The sequence below is a fragment of the Crinia signifera genome, chromosome 6 (genome assembly GCF_055691185.1).
Source record: "Crinia signifera chromosome 6, ASM5569118v1, whole genome shotgun sequence".
Lineage (NCBI taxonomy): Eukaryota > Metazoa > Chordata > Amphibia > Anura > Myobatrachidae > Crinia > Crinia signifera.
In genome coordinates, this window is record NC_139222.1 from 257,520,176 (window position 1) to 257,544,013 (window position 23,838).

General features: G+C 43.4%; 1 protein-coding gene across 1 annotated transcript in view; it reads left to right on the forward strand.

Moving 5' to 3' along the window:
• LOC146009243 (alpha-2-macroglobulin-like) overlaps positions 1–23,838 on the forward strand; it is a 99,292-nt gene that overhangs the window by 70,437 nt on the left and 5,017 nt on the right. Inside the window, exons 25-32 of the mRNA XM_083149407.1 lie at positions 1,664–1,745; positions 3,116–3,272; positions 4,362–4,436; positions 8,285–8,447; positions 10,491–10,696; positions 14,651–14,866; positions 16,979–17,106; positions 18,679–18,769. Of these exons, the coding sequence (XP_083005533.1) occupies positions 1,664–1,745; positions 3,116–3,272; positions 4,362–4,436; positions 8,285–8,447; positions 10,491–10,696; positions 14,651–14,866; positions 16,979–17,106; positions 18,679–18,769 (1,118 nt within the window). The remainder of the gene's footprint in view (positions 1–1,663; positions 1,746–3,115; positions 3,273–4,361; positions 4,437–8,284; positions 8,448–10,490; positions 10,697–14,650; positions 14,867–16,978; positions 17,107–18,678; positions 18,770–23,838) is intronic.

Here is a 23,838-nt window from a genome sequence, read left to right on the forward strand (position 1 = left end):
AGCACATATATGTATTGTTTGTCCAACAATTTTTAACCCCTCCAATTTCGCACCTTTGATGGGTATCTCCTTATCAGGATACTAATAAAGATAATTGGAGTTCCCATTTTTTAAAAGAATTGTTTATACAAACCTAAGAAACGTCCAATTTCTCAGATAGGAGTGCATCCGCTCACAACTGCTTTTTTCTTGTGGTTTTTTTGACTGGTGATAAAGTACCAGGCACTTTATAACTTCTCCCCCTTATCACTGCTTCATACATCTATCCCTAAGGCCTGTAACATCTATCTGGAGTAACCCATCCAACCCTCCCATTACTCCACTGCTCTGTTTTATCCTGTGTTTTTTCTGCAAACTGAACCCAATCAAATATTGTACAGAATTATTCTTCTATCCGTCATGAACTGTCACTTGTTGGTGCAAGTTTGGCAGTGGTTCCCAATTCAATGCAAATGGGGGATGATGAAATCTTAGTGAACGAGAATAAGAATTACGAATTACACATGCACTATAATTAATACCTTTTTGTCATATAAGAAAGACAAGTATAGAAGTGCGCTCTATATATTCACCACATGACCAAAGTTAACATTAATGGAATCATAGATAAAATGTAGTCGGATAAAATAATAGTTTCTTCAGCAACTGCAACAGGTAAGTAAAATTGTCAGTTTTTCAAGAGAATTCGATTTCTGATCCATCACCTGAATGACTTAAATTCATAGGAGACCCCAAAATGCTATTTAATGAACTTGCTGAAACACCTAGGATTCTAAGACACAGAATAGATTCACTAATTACTTGCTGCTTTTGCTGTTACTGTAGATTTAGTTGATAGTGGACCTGATTCAGGAGGGGTCAGAAAGAGCAAAGCAGGTGCTTCCGGGACTAAGTGAAAACCGGACCCGGACAAGACCCCCGGGACACCAGACCGGACTTTAAACTCTGCATTCCAAGGCTTGTAGTGTCCGGTCTGGAGGGTGTCCCGTCCAGGGGATGTCTTGTCTAGGGCGATGCTTGTGATCGCTTTCACAAGGGACATGGGGAAGGGGAGATTACAGCCTCCCCGTGTGGTGGGGACCGTTCCGTTTTTTGCTACATGCCCGGACCATACAGGAAAGCTTTATTCTCCCCTTCTCCTGTCCCTGGTGACAGCTATCACAGGACACCCCCCAGACCGGACACTACAAGTTTCGGAATGCAGAGTTTTTACCCATACCCAGTGCTTCCTTGGCAGCAGCAGCTTCATCCATAATGTAATGCAGCAGGAGGCATCTGGAATTACAAGCCGATTGGTTGCCAACTGAGGATGCAGCGTGGGATTATACTGCAACACCATCAGCCATTGAGGTTATCAGACCGTTCACCTCAGCTCTCTTGCTGAGGCCTGGAAATCCCCATTCGGAAGTTTCTGCACTCTCATAAAATGGAAGCGGTACACCGTTATTTTTTGCAAAGGAGCCCATCCCCGCCCCCTCCCCCAATCGGCTGCAGACTGTCAATCACCTGACTGCAGCCTCTTTGCGAGCGGAGATGCAGGACCCAACATCAGCACACGGCTCCATTCCCAGCATCTGAACCAGGCCCATTGTAATCAAATGTACAATATATTTATTTAGTAATTTCTTTTTTAAAATTTCTATTTTTTCATGATTCTTCTCAGGGTATCAACGACAGCTGACATACAAACGTGGTGATGGTTCCTATAGTGCTTTTGGGAATAATGATGCTCAGGGAAACACCTGGTAAGTGACTTGGGGGGTGATGTAATAAACACTCAAATTCTGTTATTGTAAAGGCTGGGTTTGAAAAATTACAGAAGCTGATTGGTTGATACTTTGGGGCAGATATAAATGAGAAGAAGTGAGCCAGTGGAGAAGCTGTCCCTGGCAACCAATCAGCATTAAAGTAACATCTATAATTTGCATACTTTAAAATTTTACAGATTGGTTGCCATTGGCAACTTCTCTACTGGCTCACTTCTCCCTTATCACTGCTTAATACATTTGCCACACTGTCTGAAGTTTTGTTTTTCATGACATGAAAAAAATAGTTTTTACCCAACAGTTAATAGATATTGACCACATAGGGACAAATTCTATTAGCCGAGGTCTTCCGGGGATATTCAATTTAAGTCCGCTGCTGCCCATGATCACCCCACCGGCTGGAAATAACCCAGATTTCTGTTTCAGCCTGTGGGAAGCCCAAACACAAATATGCAGCAGAGCTGTCAGCCCATAAATCCAGGGGTCCTGGATGAATTCTGACAGTCGTTTCTCCGACGTCGGTATCCCAACATAAACAGGCTATTTTCCCTTGTACCCCCATAGAGGGAGAATAGAATAGGTACTGTAGTACGTGTAGCTCGCCACCGAACCTGCAGCGTGGCACAGCGAGGTTGCAAGGAGCTTGAATGCACTCGTCCCCCCTGCCAGGCTCCTGACATTCGGGATTCCTATGTCGGAGAAATGACTGTCGGAGTCCCGATTGTCAGGGACTAAAGCCATCCCCAACTCCAGTAAGTTATACTGGATTATAGCGTTAATGCTGCACCTCCCAACATGACCCTCTCACAATGGCATGCCTTCTAACATGACCACCTCCAGGAGGGACACAATGCCCTGCTTCTGGACTTTCCTCTTAAACTATGATTGCCTTTACCTGTGGTGAAACACCTTTCTCATTAGTTTACCAGTTCAAAAAAGATGACGGCAATCAAAAATTAAGAGGGAAGTCCAAGAGCAGAGTAGTTTGTCCCTCCTGGAATGGGTCATGTTGGGAGGTATGCAATGGTCTATTTCTGTATCTATGTATGATTGCCATCACCTGTTTTGTACAGGCTAAATCATAAGAAAGGTGTTTCACCACAGGTGATGGCAATCATACATTGAGAGGGAAGTCCAGGAACAGAGCCATGTGTCCCTCCTCGAGAGGGTCATGTTGGGAGGTTAATGTCCGGTATCGAGTAATTTACCGTGCACGGAAAAGGGGCTGTAACATAAAAGCCCTGGATGTTAAAACCCAAGGCCACCCCCCCCCCCCCCCCCCTGTTTACGAATTGTGTGTTTTCTAATTATCCAGAAGTGTCCATAAACCTTCATATTATTCCCCACAGGCTGACTGCATTTGTAGTGAAGTCCTTCAACAAAGCGCGGCCTTATATCTTTATAGATGAGAACCACCTGAACCACTCCTTTACCTGGCTGAGAAATAACCGCCAAGAAAATGGCTGCTTCCGCAGCGTGGGGAAGCTTTTCAATAACGCTATGAAGGTGCATTGGGTGTATTTTCTGTAGGAGTATACAGTATGTGACGATGGTGGTAGGATTTTTATCACATGCCATTAAAATATATTAATATACTGTGACTCATGGTTGCCTACCTGACCCTCTCCTTCAGGGAGAAAATGCTCTGTTCCTGGACTTCCCTGGTAATGTATGATTGCCATCACCTGTGGTGAAACACCTTTCTTATCAATTACCGAGCTCACCACAGGTGCAGGCAATCATACATTACCAGGGAAGTCCAGGAACAGAGCATTGTGTTCCTGAAGAAGAGGGTCAGGTAGGCAAGTGTGTGGTGGGAATTGAATCCATGATCTCACGGAAAAGGTTGTTAGTCAATGCTATTAGGGTCAACAGACCTTAGGTTCGACACAGCCAAAAGGTCGACACGCCTAAGGTCGACAGGGTCAAAAGGTCGGCACAAACATTGGGTCAACATTGGGAAGGTCACAGTCAAAAGGTCAACATGAGTCTGAAACATGATGAGCGCAGAAAGCAATGTGGTGCAAAGGGGGTGTCCACGTCACCTATGTCGACATTCGGGACCAAAAAATACGTTAAAAACCCCATGTCGACCTTTTGACTGTCGACCTCCCCAATGTCGACCAAATGCTTGTGTCGACATTTTGACTCTGCCAACCTTAGGCATGTCAAACTTGTGACTGTGTTGACCTTTTGTCTGTGTTGACCTAAGGTTTTTCGACCTTAATTTTGTTGACCTAATAATCCATACCCAATCTCATTGCTGTGATTCAGCAATGTTAATCATTACACCGACCGTGCTGCCCAATGGACCATTGTTTGACTATATTAAGGCAAGGTGCATCTCTGTATATGTCTGATATAAAGGCCTACCCCCAATAGAGCGGCCTATTCGTGGCTCCTCCCCAGAACCGCCCCTTTCCCCTCCCTGATTCTGGCAGCCCTCTCCTGAAGAGGGCAGCATAGAAGTCGGCAACTATGAACTAAATAAAAGGAATATTTTGTAGTATTTAAAAAAATATATTTTCTATTTTTTCTTTCTTTCTGTATATGGTCAACTTAGTTTAACCGCATCCCATGATCTATTTAATACAGGGTGGAATAGACGATGATATTTCCCTCTCTGCGTATGTAACAATAGCTCTTCTGGAGGCTGGTGTGTCTGTAGAGGTAAGTGACCAATAGCATGGATCTCCCAACTGTCCTGATTTTCCTGTTTTTGTCCCATGGTGGTGGGGGCAGTTGGGAGTCCCCCTGTGCACAGCATCTATTCATAACAGACATAGGGACTGGGGGCATGCCAGCAGCTCATGGAGCACTGGGTATGCCCCAGGGACGTGCGGCTCAAGAGTCCCTGGCAAGTACCAGAGCCAGAAATACACACAATACATCAAACACATCAATCACACAATCAAACAAAACGTGTAAAGGGGTAATCAAAGCAGCTAAAATATTATATGAAGAGTGCATAGCCACTGAAAGCAAAACCAACCCAAAGAAGTTTTTTAAATACATAAATAGTAAACGTTTAATTAAGGAAAACATAGGCCCACTAACTGATACTAGTGGAAAAAGTGTTACTGAGGACAAGGGAAAAGCAAAACTGTTAAATGAGTTCTTCTCATCAGTATTTACTAAGGGAGAGCAGACTGTGGAACGAACATTTACCACAAACGGGACAAATAAGCCAGATCTCATTGTGGATTTCACGCCAAAGGAAATAGTACTGAGGCTAAGTAAACTCAAAACAAATAAATCACCAGGGCCAGATGGGATTCATCTGAGGGTATTAATGGAATTAAGGGATGAACTAGCTACCCCCCTACATTATATCTTTAGCAAGTCACTATCGTCAGGTATAGTACCAAAAGATTGGAGAATAGCAGAGGTAGTGCCAATATTCAAAAAAGGAAAAAAGGAAGATCCCGCTAATTACAGACCCGTTAGTTTAACATCAATTGTGGGTAAACTATTTGAAGGATTTTTAAGGGATGGTATCCAGGAATATTAAGATCATCACTGTCTAATCAGTACTAACCAACATGGGTTCGTGAAAAATCGTTCATGCCAAACTAATCTACTAGGGTTCTATGAAGAGGTTAGCAAAAACCTCGATAATGGAAATGCTGTAGATGTGATTTTCCTAGATTTCGCTAAAGCATTTGATACTGTCCCACACAAGAGATTGATTAATAAAATGGAGAACCTAGGATTGGGTGAAAATATCTGCAGATGGGTAGGGAATTGGCTATGTAATAGAGAACAAAGAGTGGTTGTGAATGGTGCCGTATCAGATATGATACCGGTACTAAGTGGAGTGCCCCAGGGTTCGGTTTTGGGGCCCATTTTGTTTAACATTTTTATTAACGATATTGGGATAGGGTTACTCAGCAATGTATCCATCTTTGCGGACGATACAAAACTTAGCAAAGTCATCAAATCACCAGAAGATGTCACCATGCTTCAAAATGATCTTGCAATTCTAGATGAGTGGGCAAAAAAATGGAAGATGAGGTTCAATGTAGATAAATGTAAGGTTATGCACCTTGGGAGACACAACCAGTGTGCAAGTTACAACCTTAGCGGAGAGGAACTGGGTAATTCCATACTTGAAAAGGATCTAGGAGTCCAAATAGACAGCAATCTAGGATGTAGTGCCCATTGTAATGTAGCTACAAAAAAGGCCAACAAAATTCTGGCATGTATTAAGAGGGGAATGGAAACTAGGAACTCAAGGGTAATTATGCCACTATATAAAGCATTGGTGAGACCTCACCTAGAGTACGGAGTACAGTTCTGGGCCCCACACTATAAAAAGGACATCATAGAATTAGAAAAAGTCCAAAGGCGAGCAACAAAGCTTATTAGGGGAATGGAGAATTTAAGCTACGGGGAGAGATTAAGCAATTTGGGACTATTTACATTAGAAAAGAGACGTTTAAGGGGGGACATGCTCAACATGTACAAGTATATCAAGGGCCAATATAAGGAACTGTCACACACCCTATTTTCTACTAGAAAGGAATCTAGGACGCGAGGGCATGAGTATAGATTAGAAGAAAAAAGATTTCATTCAGCTAGTAGAAAGAATTTCTTTACGGTCAGAACAGTCAAACTCTGGAACTCTCTTCCCAGAGAGGTGGTAACGGCTGGCTCATTAAATGCGTTCAAGGCAAAGTTGGACAAACATTTACTGGAGAAAAACATCCATGGGTACAAATAAGAAATATAATTTGTCTGTAAAATACCAGAACCTACCAAATCAGCAATGGATATCTATACCAGGTTGAACTAGATGGACGCAAGTCTTTTTTCAACCTTACCTACTATGTAACTATATGTAACATGGGCCATGGGGTACATGCCAGCATTATACACATGTGCAGCAGTATACACTGCTGGAGATTCACTGAGTTTTGATAAGAGATGTGGATAAAAGGTAGCCAGGTGAGGCACTGCCTCACCTGCCATAGACTTTTTGCTCCAGAGTTTAGAATATAAAAATAATTAGAATAATACAAATAAGATTTTTTTAAATATATTTTCTTTGTATTTTTGACATACTTTATAAATTCAAAGCTCCGGTATATACGTTAGTATGACAGGAAAGGCTGTGCCTCACCTGCCTCACCCCACCGCACGCCACTGGTATGCCCCCATAGTGACGACAAACATGGCGTGGCTCACAATTGAGACATTGACTCAAAGCCACACCCTTTTCACATTATTTTAGTTTCACCTGAATATATTAAAGGGCTTTCATGAAAACCTGCTTAAAACCCTTAATCCGCATTTTTGTAGTAAGCTGATCATATATCCCATACTTATAATGGGAAATGAGACAGCAAGGCATCAGGGGGGTGCCGGACACGGTCCCGACAGTCGGGACCCCAACAGTCATTTACACAACGTCGGGATCCCGCCTGTCAAAACGCAGACAGCCGGGTGCCCATCTGCTATTTTCCCTCGTGGGGGTCCACGACCCCCATAGAGGGAGAATAGAATAGGTGGCTCGCATAGCGAGCCACAGTGCCCGCAGGCAGCATGGCAAGCCCGCAAGGGGCTTTGTTGCGCTCGCCATGCTGTCTGAGTCCGGGCAGTCGGGATCTCGACATCGGGCTAATGACTGTTGGAATCCCGACTGTCGGAAAACCCCATACCACACCCGCATCAGGGTAGTGCTGAGGAGACCTATGACAGGACCAGAGCTTTATCGCAGCCTCTGTCCCTGCATTCGCGATGTGACATCCTCAGATGCAGACAGTGATAACCCAGCCCCATAAGGTGATTATCCTATTACTCACCTGGCATTTTTCCCAATGTTTTACCAATGTAAAATACACTTTTGCCCCAAAACACACACATGTGTTTTCGTCCAAAGCTTTTTTTCTAGGATTTGGCTTCACCTGCCTGAACAAATCCCCAATAAGAGGCATCAGTCCCGGGATTTTTGCTCAGAAGCCTTTCACACCAGCGCTAGACGTGGGAATTTTGGCTGGAGGGAAAGGGGTATTACCGATTATCAGGGCAGTAGAGAGCCTGGCTGGACCCTGGTACTTTTCATGGGCTGTGGCCTAATCACAGGAGGTGTGGCCATGCACTCTTAGAATAAAATACAGGACATATAACACATTAAGCACCTCCCTGGCCACACTGCAGCACAGCACACAGTAGCATGTTCTGGGTTTGGAAGAGCTGCTGTCATGTAATGGGGGCCCAACTTGGCCCATCCATAATACCCGGGCCTGGGTAATTAGTACCCCCCTCTCTCAGCACCACTGAAGATTTGCATTAGAACAATACATATATCAAAAGAAAGAAGCAGAACTAAGCTACTTAAATTACAAAATCAATTAAATCAATTAATTTAGTTAAATACTGAAAATGTAGCATCGTAAATTCCTTCTACTTCATTTGTTTTTCCTCACTTATATACACCACATTAGATACCTGCTCATTTGTATGTTATCATTATACATCATAGTATTGAGACTCCTACTTATCCCATTCCCTGGCAGGATCCCCTGGTGAGGGACGCGGTGTCCTGCCTGCGGAAGGCTGCTGTGGCTGTCAGCAATGTATACACCCAGGCTCTGCTGCTCTACACCTTCACTTTGTGTGGAGAGACCAAGCTCAGGAAAACATTGTTGGATAAATTGGAGGCAAAAGCAGTGAGAGGCGGTAAGATATAGGCTGAGCTACAGAGAGATATGGTGCAAATGAATGTTATACTAATGCGCCAGAACAATACATAATGCCTGAGGAGTTCTAGAGGACTACAGTCTACTATACCCCACCCATTTCCCTGGTGTGTGAGGGCATTGTGATACCTTATATTGTTCACCATTATGGTAATACCCCCAAATGACCAGTGTACTTAATTCACTGCACCTCCCGGGCTACCATCAGGGGGCACTGCTGGGCCTCCAGTCCCATGCCCAGACAGAAGGGGAATCCCGGGACTGAAGTCCATCAAGTATCATTTGTCATAAACACAGTTCACATTTCCCTTGAAGCAATGTAGAGCAGGGCCGGATTAAGCCTTCGGGGGCCCGGGGTCACTTTAGACAGGGGGGGGCCTTCCACTTGTCATCACTAGCCGCAAACTGCACAGAAGAATATTACAGAACACAGAGTAAAGGCAGTATAAACTTGGTCAATGGGTAACTTCAGGGGGATTAATATAAACATAAATATATATGTAAAATACCACATGAAATGCCTGTGTTTGTCCCTCTGTACCTTACTCTGTAGGAGACCTTAGAGGCTCAACGCTGCCTCTGATTAAAGCCCTCCCATGACGAGGCTGCAGCTGCTGCTGTCCTCCATAGGCCTGAGAAGCATATGATATGCTCCACCAAGCAGTACTCAGCACAAGCCTCTCAGCCTCTGACCTCTTGTGCACAAAGTCTCATTGGACTCAGTAAACTCCCAGTAATGCGCTGCACACTTGTGCAGTCAGTGTGCCTTGGCTCCCGATGCTCAGCACCATTATTCATTGTCACATTGGCAGATAGGTGAAGCTGCAGCACTACCCCACTCCCATGCACAAAACCTTTAGATACATTTTTTTTTTAAATTATAATAAAAAAAGACATGCCAACCACAGGGACCCCTAGATAGAGGGGGGCCAGGGGTACTGACCCCCTGTGCCCCCCCTTAATCCAGCCCTGATCTAGAGGTAGAGTAGTGCTGTCACTGCCGCAGACACGCAAGGTCTCACCAGTCACCCCAGGAGTTCGAGACGGGATCCTGCCTTTGTTGTCAGTCCTGGGCCCCACAAGTTTTGTTGCAGTCCTGAGTATAGAACATGTTATAAGATTCCTCACATACAGTAAGTAAAATGTACAGACATTCAGGGTTCGATGTATCAAGCAGTGACAACAGTGAAGTGTTGACAAGTGGAGACGGTGCAGATGGCAACCAGCTTCTACATTTCATTTTACAGAATTGACTTGATAAATGCTTCTTTAAAGCTGATTGGTTGCTATGGGCAACTTCTTAATTTGCCCCCTTCTTTACTATTTCCACTGTTACAATGGGAGTAAAACTGCTATAAGCATGCTATAAGTATAATAATGTAGAAATACTGGAGTGTTAATATTGGCGACCTACTGTATAAGGGAAATGCTAAGCATTATTACAGCGCTAAAAGTGTTTATCTCAGGCCTTGCACATTTGGCCGCACAGGTGTACACAAGTACAATAGATGCTGCTGCATGCTCTTTTGACCCATGGAGGTATCCTGTTACCAGCGGTAGGCTATTACCACATGGCAAACAATGGATATTTACCATAAGGGGCTATCCAATTATAGCACATTTTTCTGTGCTGTAAATGACCCTGTATTGCACAGAGACACATAGCTTCTGAAAAAAAGCCACAGACCTGTGTTTCTGAAGCAATCTTTTCCCTAATTAATTGTTAGGGATTTAGTTTCACCTGCCTGAGTCAAGGGAAACCAAACCCCTAGTTCCAGCATCTGGGGCTAATAGGATAGCTGTGTGGTGTCTCCCACTATCTCCAGGCTTTGAGATGAGAACTTGATTCTAGCCAGGTCTGTATATGTTATATGTTACCAAAGGCACTTAGCTCAGTTCATTTGATGTTAGATCATATGATCTTCTCATCATCATAATGTATGAGTAGAGTATGATGTACAGTATATTTGTGTTTGTCCATGTATCTATATTAGTAGTGTCTCACACCACGCTGTATCTACAGATGGACAGCTGCACTGGGAGCGGGAGTCGGCTCCGGTCTCTGATGATCTGTACTGGTACCGCGCTCCATCTGCAGAGGTGGAGCTAGCGGCCTACGTGCTCCTGTCACTTGTCTCAGGCTCCAAAAAAGACATAGGCAAAGCTTTGCAGGTTGTGAACTGGTTGAGCAAGCAGCAAAATCCATATGGAGGATACTCATCCACACAGGTGATATAATGGAGTGGGGAATTGTATTCTACAGTCAATAAAGCTTCATAATATAATAGAAAAAGAAAGTAAAGCCCCATACACACTGGACTATTTTTGCTCGGCATATGGCACCCTTTAATAAGATAGGACTCCTTAGTACATGTTTTGTGGTCCCCCGTCCACAGCAGACAATATCACCCTGCTCTATGTAAAAAATTTTCATTTATGGATAGCAGGGCGCTACTATGTCCTGTCTTTCATACTGGCACCTGCAACCGTTGGTGAATCCACATATAAAATAGCCCAATCTTGCTAATATATTATCCCACTAGTGCCTGGAGATTATCTGCAGTCACAGTGCAACATACATAATGTTTCCATATATGGCTAGAGGGCGGCCAATGTCCTACCAGAATCATAAATGACACCTGCACACATGGTGACTTCCATATTTGGAGGACTCCTCTCTTTCGGAAGATGAATCCTAGTATAATTTGTATGGTGGACAAGGCATGTAGGAAAGATGAGATCCCAGTTTAGTAGGAGACAGATTCAGGCTGGAATATTAGTCAACCACATTAGCCTCTGCATAGATCTTAGGGGGATATGTATCAAGCCTTCTAAACGGTGGAGAAGTTGCTCAGAGCAAGTATTTAGATCATGCTGTCATTTTACAATATGTTCTTCAAAAATTGTATCTTAAAGCTTTTTTTTTTTGCTATGTTCAACTGCATCATTGTCTAGAAGGCTTAGTACATATCTTATTTGTTATGGATATTCCTCTATTTGCATTTCACCTCCACCTAATGAAATACTTGGTATAAACCCCATAATCAATATCAGTGCATATGTGAATTAGCCCTGTCCCCATTACTAGATATCTGTCAGAAAACAGGTGTATCTGCACATACACATAGCCCACAGTTCCAACCTCACGTCCTTCAGTAACTTCTCCTGCACAGGAACAGCTGTTGCCACTGAGTTCCGCCCTTCAGTCTCAAGTAGAGATACAGCTGAGTTCTGGCTGTACTGTCAGAGCCGGCCCTAGCCAATATGATGCCCTAGGCAAAATTTTGCCTGGTGCCCCCTAGCACTGCCGCTAATTCCACCTCTGATCCAGCACCAATAACCCAGCAGCACAGATCACAGCAGCAGCCAATAACACCCACCATCCACCGGCATATCCATAATGGGTTCAAGGTTTGCAGTGCACACTGTCTCCCGGGTCCTGGGGGCCCCACACACTGTACACCTTGCACCCATTTCATTTTACTCACCTCTCAATCGCATAGTGACCAATATTCAAATTATACAGCGAGTAGTGACCCATATTCACATTATACAGCGAGTAGTGACCCATATTCACATTACACAGGGCGTAGTGACCCAGTCACATTACACAGGGCGTAGTGACCCAAATTCACATTACACAGGGCGTAGTGATGCATATTCACATTACACAGGGCGTAGTGACCCATATTCACATTATACAGCGAGTAATGACCCATATTCACATTATACAGGGTGTAGTGACCCAGTCACATTACAAAGCACGTAGTAACCCATATGGCTTTTTCACACACTCCGGCTCCTGCCGGGTGGAGAAAACCTGTATGTCCAGGATGCCGTGCAGCACACGGCAGTTTAGAATGGAGGGGATGGTCACAGCCCGGCAGCCGTCCCTTCCAGTGGTAGGATCCGGCTGCAAACATGGCCGTCCCATGTGAATGGACACAATAGTGTCCATTAACAACTACTGTGCATGGCCGTGCGGGATTTTGCTGCCCGGCAGCAGCCGGAGTGTGTGAAATAGCCCATAGTCACATTACACAAAGCGTGGTGACCCATTATCACATTACACAGCCCATAGCATACTTGCCTACCTGACCTTCTCCATGCGGGAGAAAATGCTCTGTTCCTGGACTTCCCTGGTAATGTATGATTGCCATCACCTGTGGTAAAACACCTTTACCTAGCTCCCCACAGGTGATGGCAATCATACATTACCAGGGAAAGCCAGGAACAGAGCATTTTCTCCCGCATGGAGAGGGTCAGGTAGGCAAGTGAGGCCCATAGTCACATTACTTAGTGACCCATAATTACATTACACAACAAGAATTATATACAGCTCCGGAGGAAGCGTTACTCCGGTACTTTTGTAAGTGGAAAAAAAACAGTCTGTGCTTTATTCACAGTGCTGAGGTTCTGCAATACTTTTTGATTGGTTCATTTAAGTAAGAAGCATTAAACACTTTTTGAGGAATTTTAAAGTTTTACTACAAGGATTTTTACTACACATATAGCAAGGGCACCCACATTGTTGCATTGCTTCAGCAGAGTGCTGACTTTTCTGGAAATATATATATAAGTTGACGGAGGGGTCCCCTTTTGTCTATATATATATATATATATTCTGGCTGTTCCCCACACACAGCAGATTCATTCACAATATATAACACACGCACAAAAACACTCACACTCGCGGGTCCCCAATCCCTATATCCATTACCTTCAAGAGTCATCAGAGTAGACAGGGCTGCTGCAGCACTTGTCCTCTCAGGCCCAGGCAAAGTCGGGGGCGTGGCCTAATCACGGATCCCGTGGCCACGCTCCTTTTGAAACCCTCTTGTGCTGAAGAAGCGCAGGTACCGCTAGCAGGCGGGGGAGGGTGCACTGCTGGCAGAGCTTAGGGGGGAGCCCTCTAGCCTGATATATACCTCTGTCAGTGTGCGCTGTCCCAGATCCGGCCCTAGGAAGGCTTGAATGCCCCTAGGCATGGCAGATGCCCTAGGCCAGACATGTCCAGACTATGGCCCTCCAGCTGTTGTGAAACAACAAGTCCCATCATGCCTTGCTACAGTTCTGCTATGAGGGAACGTTAAAACTGTGGCAAGGCATGCTGGGATGTGTAGTTTCACAACAGCTGGAGGGCCATAGTTTGGACATCCCTGCCCTAGGCAATTGCCTAGTTTGTCTATGCCTAGGGCCGGCTCTGTGTACTGTACCTGCATACGCTCATCTGTGATCAATGGGGGAGAGTTATCAAGGCAGAATAGATTTGCATTCATCCCCCACCAGCCCCTAATTCTCCATCATCAAAACATGTTTTTCTTCTGCACCTGGTCTAAAACATGATCAAATTCTTTATATTATATCGTCCTATGGAAGATTCTTTGCAAGTACTGGTGATTCTCTCAATCTGAGATGGGCTGAAACCAACTAGGGACACTGGATGATATTATGAATTACATTCAGAATCAGAATCAGTTTATTGCCAGGTGTTTCAATGCAAGGTGCATAATACACAGGAATTTGTTTCCGATATCTACCGCTCGCTGTGACAATACATTACATTATTAGACCATACAATAAGACAAGGGTGGGACTTGTCCTCAATGATCCTGCCTGCACCTTTCTGGACCCTGGCATGATAGATGTCCTCAACTGCAGGGAGGTTTGTAAACATTCAGTGGCGTAACTATTAATTATGCGCCCCCTGCCGAAAATTTTGCCAGTGCCCCCCCCCCAGTAGGGTTAACCCCCCCTTGTGGCCGGTACCTCCTGCCGCATCTGTCTTGTCTTGCGGGTCCCGGCTCTACTGGCTCCTGCTGCTTATAGAAAAAAGTGACATTCAGAAAATGGCTGCCCCCATACTGCAGATTGTTTTTAAGGTTGCTAGAGGAGGCCGCTGCCTCCTCCAGCATCCTCAAAAACTGTCTTTCGTATTGGGGCAGCCACTTTCCGAATGTCACTTTTTTTTAAGCAGCAGGAGCCGGGAGAGCCGGGACCGGTAAGACAGAATCGCCGGCGGCAGACGGCAGCAGCTAACTATAGCCCCTGGCGCCCACACCTTCTCAGTGCCTCCCCGCAACCGACGGGGCCGCGTTTCTATAGTTATGCCACTGTAAACATTGAATACAATGTTCTTATAATATGTGTTTTTGACTGTTACAGCCTTTTTTCTGTTCACAGGACACTGTTGTGGCCATTCAGGCCTTAGCCACGTATGCAGGAGTCACATTCAGTGATAAGGGGGATGTGACGGTGACTGTCAGTTCTAAGACTGGCTTTCAGCAGCAGTTCCATGTGGACAACAATAACCGGCTGCTGCTGCAGAGAGCGTCACTGCCAAATATCCCCGGAGAGTACACGGTGACATCCACTGGGGGTGGTTGTGTCTATGTGCAGGTCAGTGGTTACTTTCTGTCACTTGTCTTCTAACTATTAGAGCCTTAAGCCCTGTACACACTATGCAATAAAGGCAGATGATATGTATGATAATGATCTCGTTCAGTGGTGTAATAATAACTCTGCATGCTCGGTGGTGGCTTGGAGGCGCTTGGTAAGTTTGGGTTCCGGGGGTCTACAGGGGCTATTGCTGCTCCGCTAATGGGAACACCTCTGTTGCTGGGTCTGTTACTGCTTTGCTGCCTGACCACCGGGATCAGCAGGTCTTCCTGTCTGCAGTGACCGTTCCAGGGCTCTTCCTGTTGCCATTATAAATGCTTCTTAGTAAGAAGAGGCGTACCTAGATATTCGTAGGCCCCATAGCAAAATACACCTATGGTAGTTACACCCTTGCTTCTTACAAAAAGACTGCTCCCTCACAGCAGACAGTTATTGAGGATGGTAGAGGAGGCGGCGGCCATTTTGCAAGTGACATTTTTTCATTGTATCTCGAGGAGAGCACCAGGACCGCAGACAGGTAGATCTGCTGGTCCCGGCGGGCTGGCAGCGGAGCAGCAACAGCCCTGACGATGACAGCGGTCCTGTTAGTGGTGAGGGGGGGGGTGCGTAAACTTTTCTGAGCCGGGGGGGGGGGCGCACAAATTTAAGTTACGACACTGATATCGTTAACGATATTATCATGCATATCCTGTGTGTATGAATTATAATGATGCGCGCTCCTGTGGGTTGTTATCATAAAAGAAGATGGTCAGTGGGAAAGAAAGTCTTTATCGTTGACATCCCTCAGTGTGTATGCACTACTGTATATCATTCATTCTGAAGTTCAAGGGAATTTTTTTTAAATATTGTTGTCTGCCTTTATCGCATACAGTAGGGTGGATGAAGCTTAAGGGGCATATTTATTATTTATAGGGTCCTTATTCCTTATTGCCTCTATTTGCAGCAATAAGATACAGTATGAAAGTTTGCCCGAATATGTTAAAATACACCAAGAGAGATAGGAGCTTGTTCCTGTGGTGTATAAGAAGTGAAGGGATAACATTAGATTTCCCTTCAGTACTTTTCCGGAAGCCATGCGCACTACTGCACATGTGCGGCCTGCTGAGTACTGTATCCCATATACTATACATATACATATGGATTCTATGGATCCCTCTCTAAGGACTCATTGCAGTAAAGAGCCTGTGGGCTTCTAGAGGCAACACAGTCTATCGATGGTGTTGCCTATCAAGCACAAACTCCGGATAGTTTTGTTTTCTGGAGCTTGATACATATGGGGATTGCGGAAATCTTCTGAAGACTGAATGTTTTCAGTAGTTTTACCACATTTTACTGCTTCGTACATCTCACGCTATGTATGCCCAGCTTTAGAAACCACCTTCCATCCAGTAAACTAGGCAGAGGCAGAATTGTGCAGAGGAAAATCACACAACATATAATGCGCAATCTGGCAATGTACTCACCCCGCACCAGTCCCAAGTGTTCGAATAATGGTTAAGATACTATAGCTCACAGGTTCGATTCTCACCATGGCCCTAACTGTGTGGAGTTTGTATTTTCTCCCCTTCCTTGTGTATGTTTCCTTCTGGGTACTTCAGTTTCTTCCCACAATTCCAAAATATACTGGTAAACTGCCATTCAACAAAAATTAAACCTAGTGTGTAAGTGTTTGTGTGTGTGCGTGTGCATGTGCGTGTAGATGGGAAGACTAAAAGAGCGGTTATTATCTGCTGTCACATTCTATGTTTCTTTTTTTTTATATAAATTGTTTATTGCAGATTTTCAGAAAATACATCCGTATACATCAATAAAGACACGGGAAGGGGCAAACAACAAAAAAGAATAAGGGTAGAGTGGGAGGGGAGGGGACATTTCTACTGCTTTGTAGACATTAACACTCTTATTACACTATCTCCACCATGATGACAGTTCTATTGAAGATGGGATGTTGCCCATAGCAACCATTCAGATTCTATCTATCTTTTATAAGGTGCTAAATAAATAAGTAGTAGAATCTGATCCAATGTTCAATAGCATTTACATCTCAGTAAATTTACCCCAATACCTGCATTCTTATCTGCATTTTTCTGGATATTTGTCCTTAACCAACAGACAGTCCTGAGATACAATGTCCCTCCACCCAAACGAGATGCCACCTTCTTATTAACTGTGAAATCATTTACAAGAAGAGATTGTCTGAAGGATCGAGTGACAAATTTTGAAATTCTTATCAATGTTACGTGAGTACTTTATACTTCTGTATTTATTATACTATTCTCTGACCCTAACTCTCTCTCTCTAACTACTGTCCTATCTCTCAGCTCCCATGTCTCTCCAAGCTACTCGAGAGAATTGTCTAGTCTTGCCTCACACACTTTCTTAACTCTCACACCCTATTAGACCCGCTTCAGTCAGGATTTCGTTCCCAACACTCCACTGAGACAGCACTGACTAAAGTGGTGAATGATCTGGTAACTGCCGAGTCTAAAGGCCATTACACACTACTTATTCTTCTAGATCTTTCTGCTGCGTTTGACACTGTTGATCACACTCCTCTCATACAAACACTGTGCTCCCTAGGTCTTTCCTGGGTCACATCTCACCTATCTGATCGCTCTTTCAGTGTTCGCTTATCTAATTCTACCTCCTCTTCACTATATCTGTCAGTTGGAGTTCTGCAAGGCTCAGTCTTAGGTCCTCTGCTTTTCTCAATCTATACCTCCTTTCTTTGCAAACTAATCAACTCTTTCAGATTTCAGTATAACTTGTATTATTATTATTATTATTATAATTTTATTTATAAGGCGCCACAAGTGTTTCGCAGCGCCGTACAAAGGAACAATACAGGGAGACAAAACTTGGCATAACATTGAATAAATAACAAAAATACAGTACAAATAAAGAGCACCACAGTTCAATACACATTACAGCTTAAATGTAAGTAGTGAGGACCCAATCAACATACAACTAGAGGCTTGAGGCCAATGATGGAGATGAGTATGAAGATGGTCACTGAGTGTTGGAGTAAAGGAGAGCTGTGAGATGTGTATGCGGATGATACTGAAATCTATCTATCAACCCTAGAGTTATCACTAGTGGTTTTGGGCCGAGTCTCTGAATGTCTCTTTGCCATCTCATCTTGGATGTCTTCTCGCCACCTCAATGTCAACATTTCCAAAACGGAATTACTTCTATTCCCACCAGCCAAAAACAGTTACCATCCTGATATCTCCATAACTGTTGACAACACGACAATCTACCCTACCCCACAAGCTTGTTTCCTAGGGGTCATCCACGACTCTGAACTGTCCCTTGTTCCTCACATTTAATCTGTCTCCAAATCAAAAACAGTGGACATTTCTCCCTGCTGTGGGAGAAAAGACAGACAGTAGTTCTGCTGCTGCCATCACTGCCCGGCACAAATGCAGCATGTTGGCGTGGACTGGTGGATGAAGTGGAATGGGCGGGAAGGTGTGTGTCATGACCTCTAACATCATGCTGCACAGCCACACAGCATGTCCTCTGAGCCGAGCGCTGCTGGTGTTGAAATCCCGGCCAAAAATGCCCGAAATCCCCGAATCCCACTGACCCCTTGATTAGCACCCCTAGTTGTAATACACAAGGTTGGCATTAACAAAATGTTGACATAACTTTTTACCATTAATATGGCGTCAATGTCGTGGACCCCCAGATCAGTATATATAATGATCATAATCAATGTTTCAGGTGTGCATTCTGGAAGTAGAGAAAACTGTTAGTTGTGAATACGTAGATTGAATGTAGATTATAATGTTCTATTATTGCTCCTGCAGATACACAGGGTCCCGGGAAAATTCAAACATGGCTGTCATTGAGGTGAAGATGCTGTCTGGATGGATCCCAGTGAAGAGCACTATCAGGAAGGTCAGTCACTGAGACGTCATCAGCAATAGTCATTATTAGGGGCCGATATGCCCACATAGTATTTAACAAACGTAGAAATCTTAAAGCTTTCAAAGATTCCTATTCATATGGTGCTGATCCCCAGAGCCCCAATCTGGGGACAGTAAACTATCCACCACTGCAACCAGCAGCAAGCTGGATACTGGATAGGCCCCTTTGAGTCATATTTATGAAATATCAGCATATCTAGATAATAAAACATTACATTTTACTACAATGTACCCTATAGTATATCACAACCTCAGACTCTGATAGGATGATCCCATTACTTTGTTAAGTAAAAGTAAAGTAATTGCCAATGTTATCATTATACACCTCGGTTTGGATCCTGGCCACTACTACACGTGCAAGCAGCCATTGCTGTTGGTAAATTATTCAAAGTATAGCCCGCAGGATACAGTGACAGGTGCCACCTGAAGAGGGCGATAGCGAACGAGGCCAAGTTCTTGGTAAACACTGCATATTAGCAGCCCCCATAAAAACCTTTCGGGGGCTGGATTTGAAAATGGGGGACCTCATACATACACGTGGGTGGTGCATAATATTTATGGGTATTCCTTTTTTTGTGTTTTTGAGGTAATATGCCTTAAATATTGTTTTATAAATATGTCCCTAGATTTATCCTGTGGGTTCTAATGTTATGTGAGTTGATTGTTTCATGAGACTGACTTTGTCTTTGGACGCTACACAATCAGCTTGGTTGTATTTTATTGTATCATTAGGTAACCAACAAAAAAGCATTAAGATAAGTAGCTTGTGTTATTGGACATCTCGTTCTCACATTACACCACTCTATACCTCCTTAGGCCCCAAATAAGGTAAAACAGATATTGAAACCTAATCCTATTTATTAGCCATGTCACTAGAGGTAAAATAAGGCCTGGAGAGTGATAAGGGAGGAGAGAGATACATCCTATAAAATGGCAGTTATGAGCTGATTGGCTGGTAGTTAATCTCTCTTCACTTCTTCATTCTCTAAAGCTTAGTAAATATTTACTCCAATTGGATAATAATAAAGGGATTGCAGTGGGACACATTGGAGCCGTCTCCCCAGGACCAGTGTAGCCTTCTCCTGTCAATGGTATTTGGATAGCTGACAGACAGTGTCTAGGTCACTGATGGCTAATCTTGATACTCCAGCTGTTTTTGAACTACACATCCCAGCATGCCCTGCATCAGTTTCAGCATGGCCAAATAGTAAAACTGTACGCTGGGGTGTGTAGTTCAACAACAGCTGCAGTGTCAAGGTTAGCCATCACTGGTCTAGGCTGACAATCAATAGGTTGACACCAAAAAGTTGATATGCAGAAGGTCAATATTGATGAACGGTCGACACAGGCAAATGTTGTCGTGGAAAATGTCGACACGTGAACAGTCTGACATGCATTTTGGGGGTATTTTTTTATATTTTTTATACTTTACCCACAACGTGGACTCGGATTAGGACTGACCCAAGGCATGGCGTGCGAATGATTTCTTTTCAATCAACACATTCAGGTTCCTCCTTTATTATTAAAAACCATATTGATTGTCAAACGAACTACGTGATTTATCTAATAACATGTATTTGTGGATCACAATACGTGGGTCGTACTATACGCACATTGAACACCAGATTTCTTGAACATAGAAGAAATGTGATAAGGGGATGCTTAAAACACTCCTTATCAAAACATGTAAAAAATAAACATAATGGTGATCACCACGTATTGAAAATACAAGGCATTGAACATGTGGAGGAAACTTCTAGGGGAGGTGATCGTTATGAACGTCTATGTGCCCGTGAGGCATATTGGATATTCTCATTGGGGACCTTATTCCCAGTGGGACTCAATGATAATATAGAATTAAATAATATATAGATAAAAGTTCCAGTCCTTCCTCTCTTTCTTTTCTTTTTTGTGGAATGCCCCATAATGATGTACCACTGAATAATCTTAACTACATGTCCTTGTTCTTTCTTTTTGTGTTGGTCTTTTCTCATTTTTTCTCATTTTTCTGATTAATCAAATAGTGACCAACAATGATATTTGTATATATAAAAATGAGAAATAATGATATACAACAAATGGTCTCCAAAAAGTACCTTATATATATTTGCATATTCTTGTATTACTAAGCGATCTCTATGAGTAATACAGGTCCTCTCTCTCTCGTGCTGACCACCCATCAGATAAACAAATTAATCATATAATTCTTCTCTCTCTTTTTCTCTTTTTTCTCTTCTATATAGAATTGGCACAGTAGTGCAAATTTATTTTTATAAAAGATGAGTCAGAGACATTAATTGCTTGTTGTTTCTTTGTATATATTTCTTTATTTTTTATATTTATTTTTATACTATTATATTTTTTTATTGTTTTATTATTGTTTTCTTTGATGACCTGTATTATATGTGGTCATTCAGACAGGTCTCTAAATCAGCGTGGATATCAATTGACCTCCATAATCCCCATGTAAACTAAGGTTTTCAAACCAGTGTATTGTGTAAACAAGATATCATATGCGTGTATATAAAATATATTCTGTCGCTTATTTATCTCATCTAAGGTCTTTTCTCTTGAAAGTTATAATAAGAAAATGTTATGAATTACACTAAAACTAAAATTAAAATTATCTCTTGATCCTGGTCCTAGAGTGGGATTTGAACCTTCCTACATTGCGTTGTGCCGTTCATAGTCGAGTGCGCTATGCATAGTGCTATGACGGCTCTGGACTCTAACCATGTAAACTTAGATAAATTTATACCCTCCATTTCTTTCTATATATAAATGAAAAAATAGAAAACGTTTGATGATGCCATATAAAAGACAACCAACTATCTAATAATTTATGTATATTATATGTTTTTTCACTATGTATGAAGAACTTTTTAGTTTGAGGATTTATTATGTATATTGTCAAACACTCATAGCTTGATTTGAAGCAATATGTTTTCCGACCTGTGAATCGTCAAAATAATCAACAGGTGTACTAGATTGCTACCCTCCAATGATTGGATGGGCCACCTTTTTATACCTGGGCTGATCACCCATAGACCATCTTCTGATGAAACCGTCAGCAATAGAAGGACGGAGAAACGCGTCAAGACGTACTTTACCCCGATCGTGACCGCTTTCCAGATTGCCTGTATTGATTCATTTGTGCCCCACATTGCCGGACTGCTCCCACTAACAGCCAAAGGTGCGTCTCTCCAGTGTCCCCTGCACAGGTGTGCAGAGACGTTCATTACATCTGACCGTCCGGCGTGACTTACTCTTCAAGCCTTGTCAGCTCCCAGCGCTGGTTCTCTCTCCACCGGGGCCGCGCTGGTTGTCAGCAGACCAGCTGAGTTCTGTCTCAAGACACCTGCTCCCGGTACCGGCTCCCTCACCATCGGAGCAACACCGGTAGAAGCGGGGGTCCGTCTGGATACAACATCACCTGCTCCCGGTACCGGCTCCCTCACCATCGGAGCAACACCGGTAGAAGCGGGCGGTCCGTCTGGATACAACATCACCACCCCACCTATCTGCAGGAGACACTTGGTAATATAACCCGTTTTTTACTATAAGGAGCACCGTCCCACTGATAGCTATCAGCTGTACATTAGCACAATTCATAAAAAGGAACTTTATTATTGATCCCTCAGGAACTGTCTCAATTGAAGGCACAAATTATTAATCTGGTTCACGGTCGGAAAGTTTTAATGTATTTCTAGTGCTTCATGCATATTTTAATTTTATTGTCTGTATATTTATATTATTATTTTTCATAATGTATTAAATGTGTCATTATTTGTATAGTAAAAATCTAAAATTGATCAACACAGTGCGCTCTCTTTTTTAGTATATATTTCTTGTTTTTGAACTACACATCCCAGCATGCCCTGCATCAGTTTCAGCATGGCCAAATAGTAAAACTGTATGCTGGGGTGTGTAGTTCAACAACAGCTGGAGTGTCAAGGTTAGCCATCACTGGTCTAGGCTGACAATCAATAGGTTGACACCAAAAAGTTGACATGCAGAAGGTCAATATTGATGAAAGGTCGACACAGGCAAATGTTGTCGTGGAAAATGTCGACACGTGAACAGTCTGACATGCATTTTTGGGGTATTTTTAAATATTTTTTATACTTTACCCACCACGTGGACTCGGATTAGGAATGACCCAAGGCATGGCGCGCGAAGCAAAGCGTGCGAGGGAACAAGGTACACTAATTTGGGGGTCCACATGCTCAGGTGTCGACATTGACACCATAAAAATGGTAAAAAGTGATGTCAACCTTTTGTCAGTGTCAACCTTGTGTATTCCAACTAGGGATGTCAATCAAGGGGTCAGCTGGATCCGGGGATTTCGGGCATTTTTGGCCAGGATTTCAATCCTTACTCCTGGGCAGCGCTGAGCACCAGCAGCCCTCAGCTCAGAGGCTGCCTGGTAAACATGCTGTGTGGCTGCGCAGCATGATATCATGCCACGCACCTGCCCGCCCACTCCGCTTCATCCACCAGTCCACGCCAACATGCTGCATCTGTGTCGGGCAGCAGCGGCTGCAGAACACGCCAGGCGGCTAATGTCTGTCTCTTCTCCCAGCTGTAAAACTTGCAGCCTTGAGAAGTTGAGACAGCCCCTGTGCTGTGCTTCTGGCTGTGATGCCTGCAGTGCAATGCCACGCACATCCTGTTCACCAGTCCCTGCAAACCCTGTCTGCCCTCTCCCCTGTCAGGAGGCCAATCACAGGATTCAGGATTGAAAATATGTCCCAGGATTGGCCATCATAATTCCGACATTTTGGTGTTTTTTGGTGACCTTTTAACATTGTCTGTGAGATATACCGGACCCCCTAACCATAACCCTCACAAATATTAGGAAGGTTGATTATAGTATGTTTGCCTTTTTTTTTTTTTTTTTTTTATTCTTTGTTTATTGCGAGAAAAGGCATAGAAACAAGTTTAACAACATAAGTTTGGTACATGTGGAACGTTACATGCAAATTTCTCGGTACATTTTCACATACTTAACAAAAAGAACGTAAAGAACGTGATATAGAG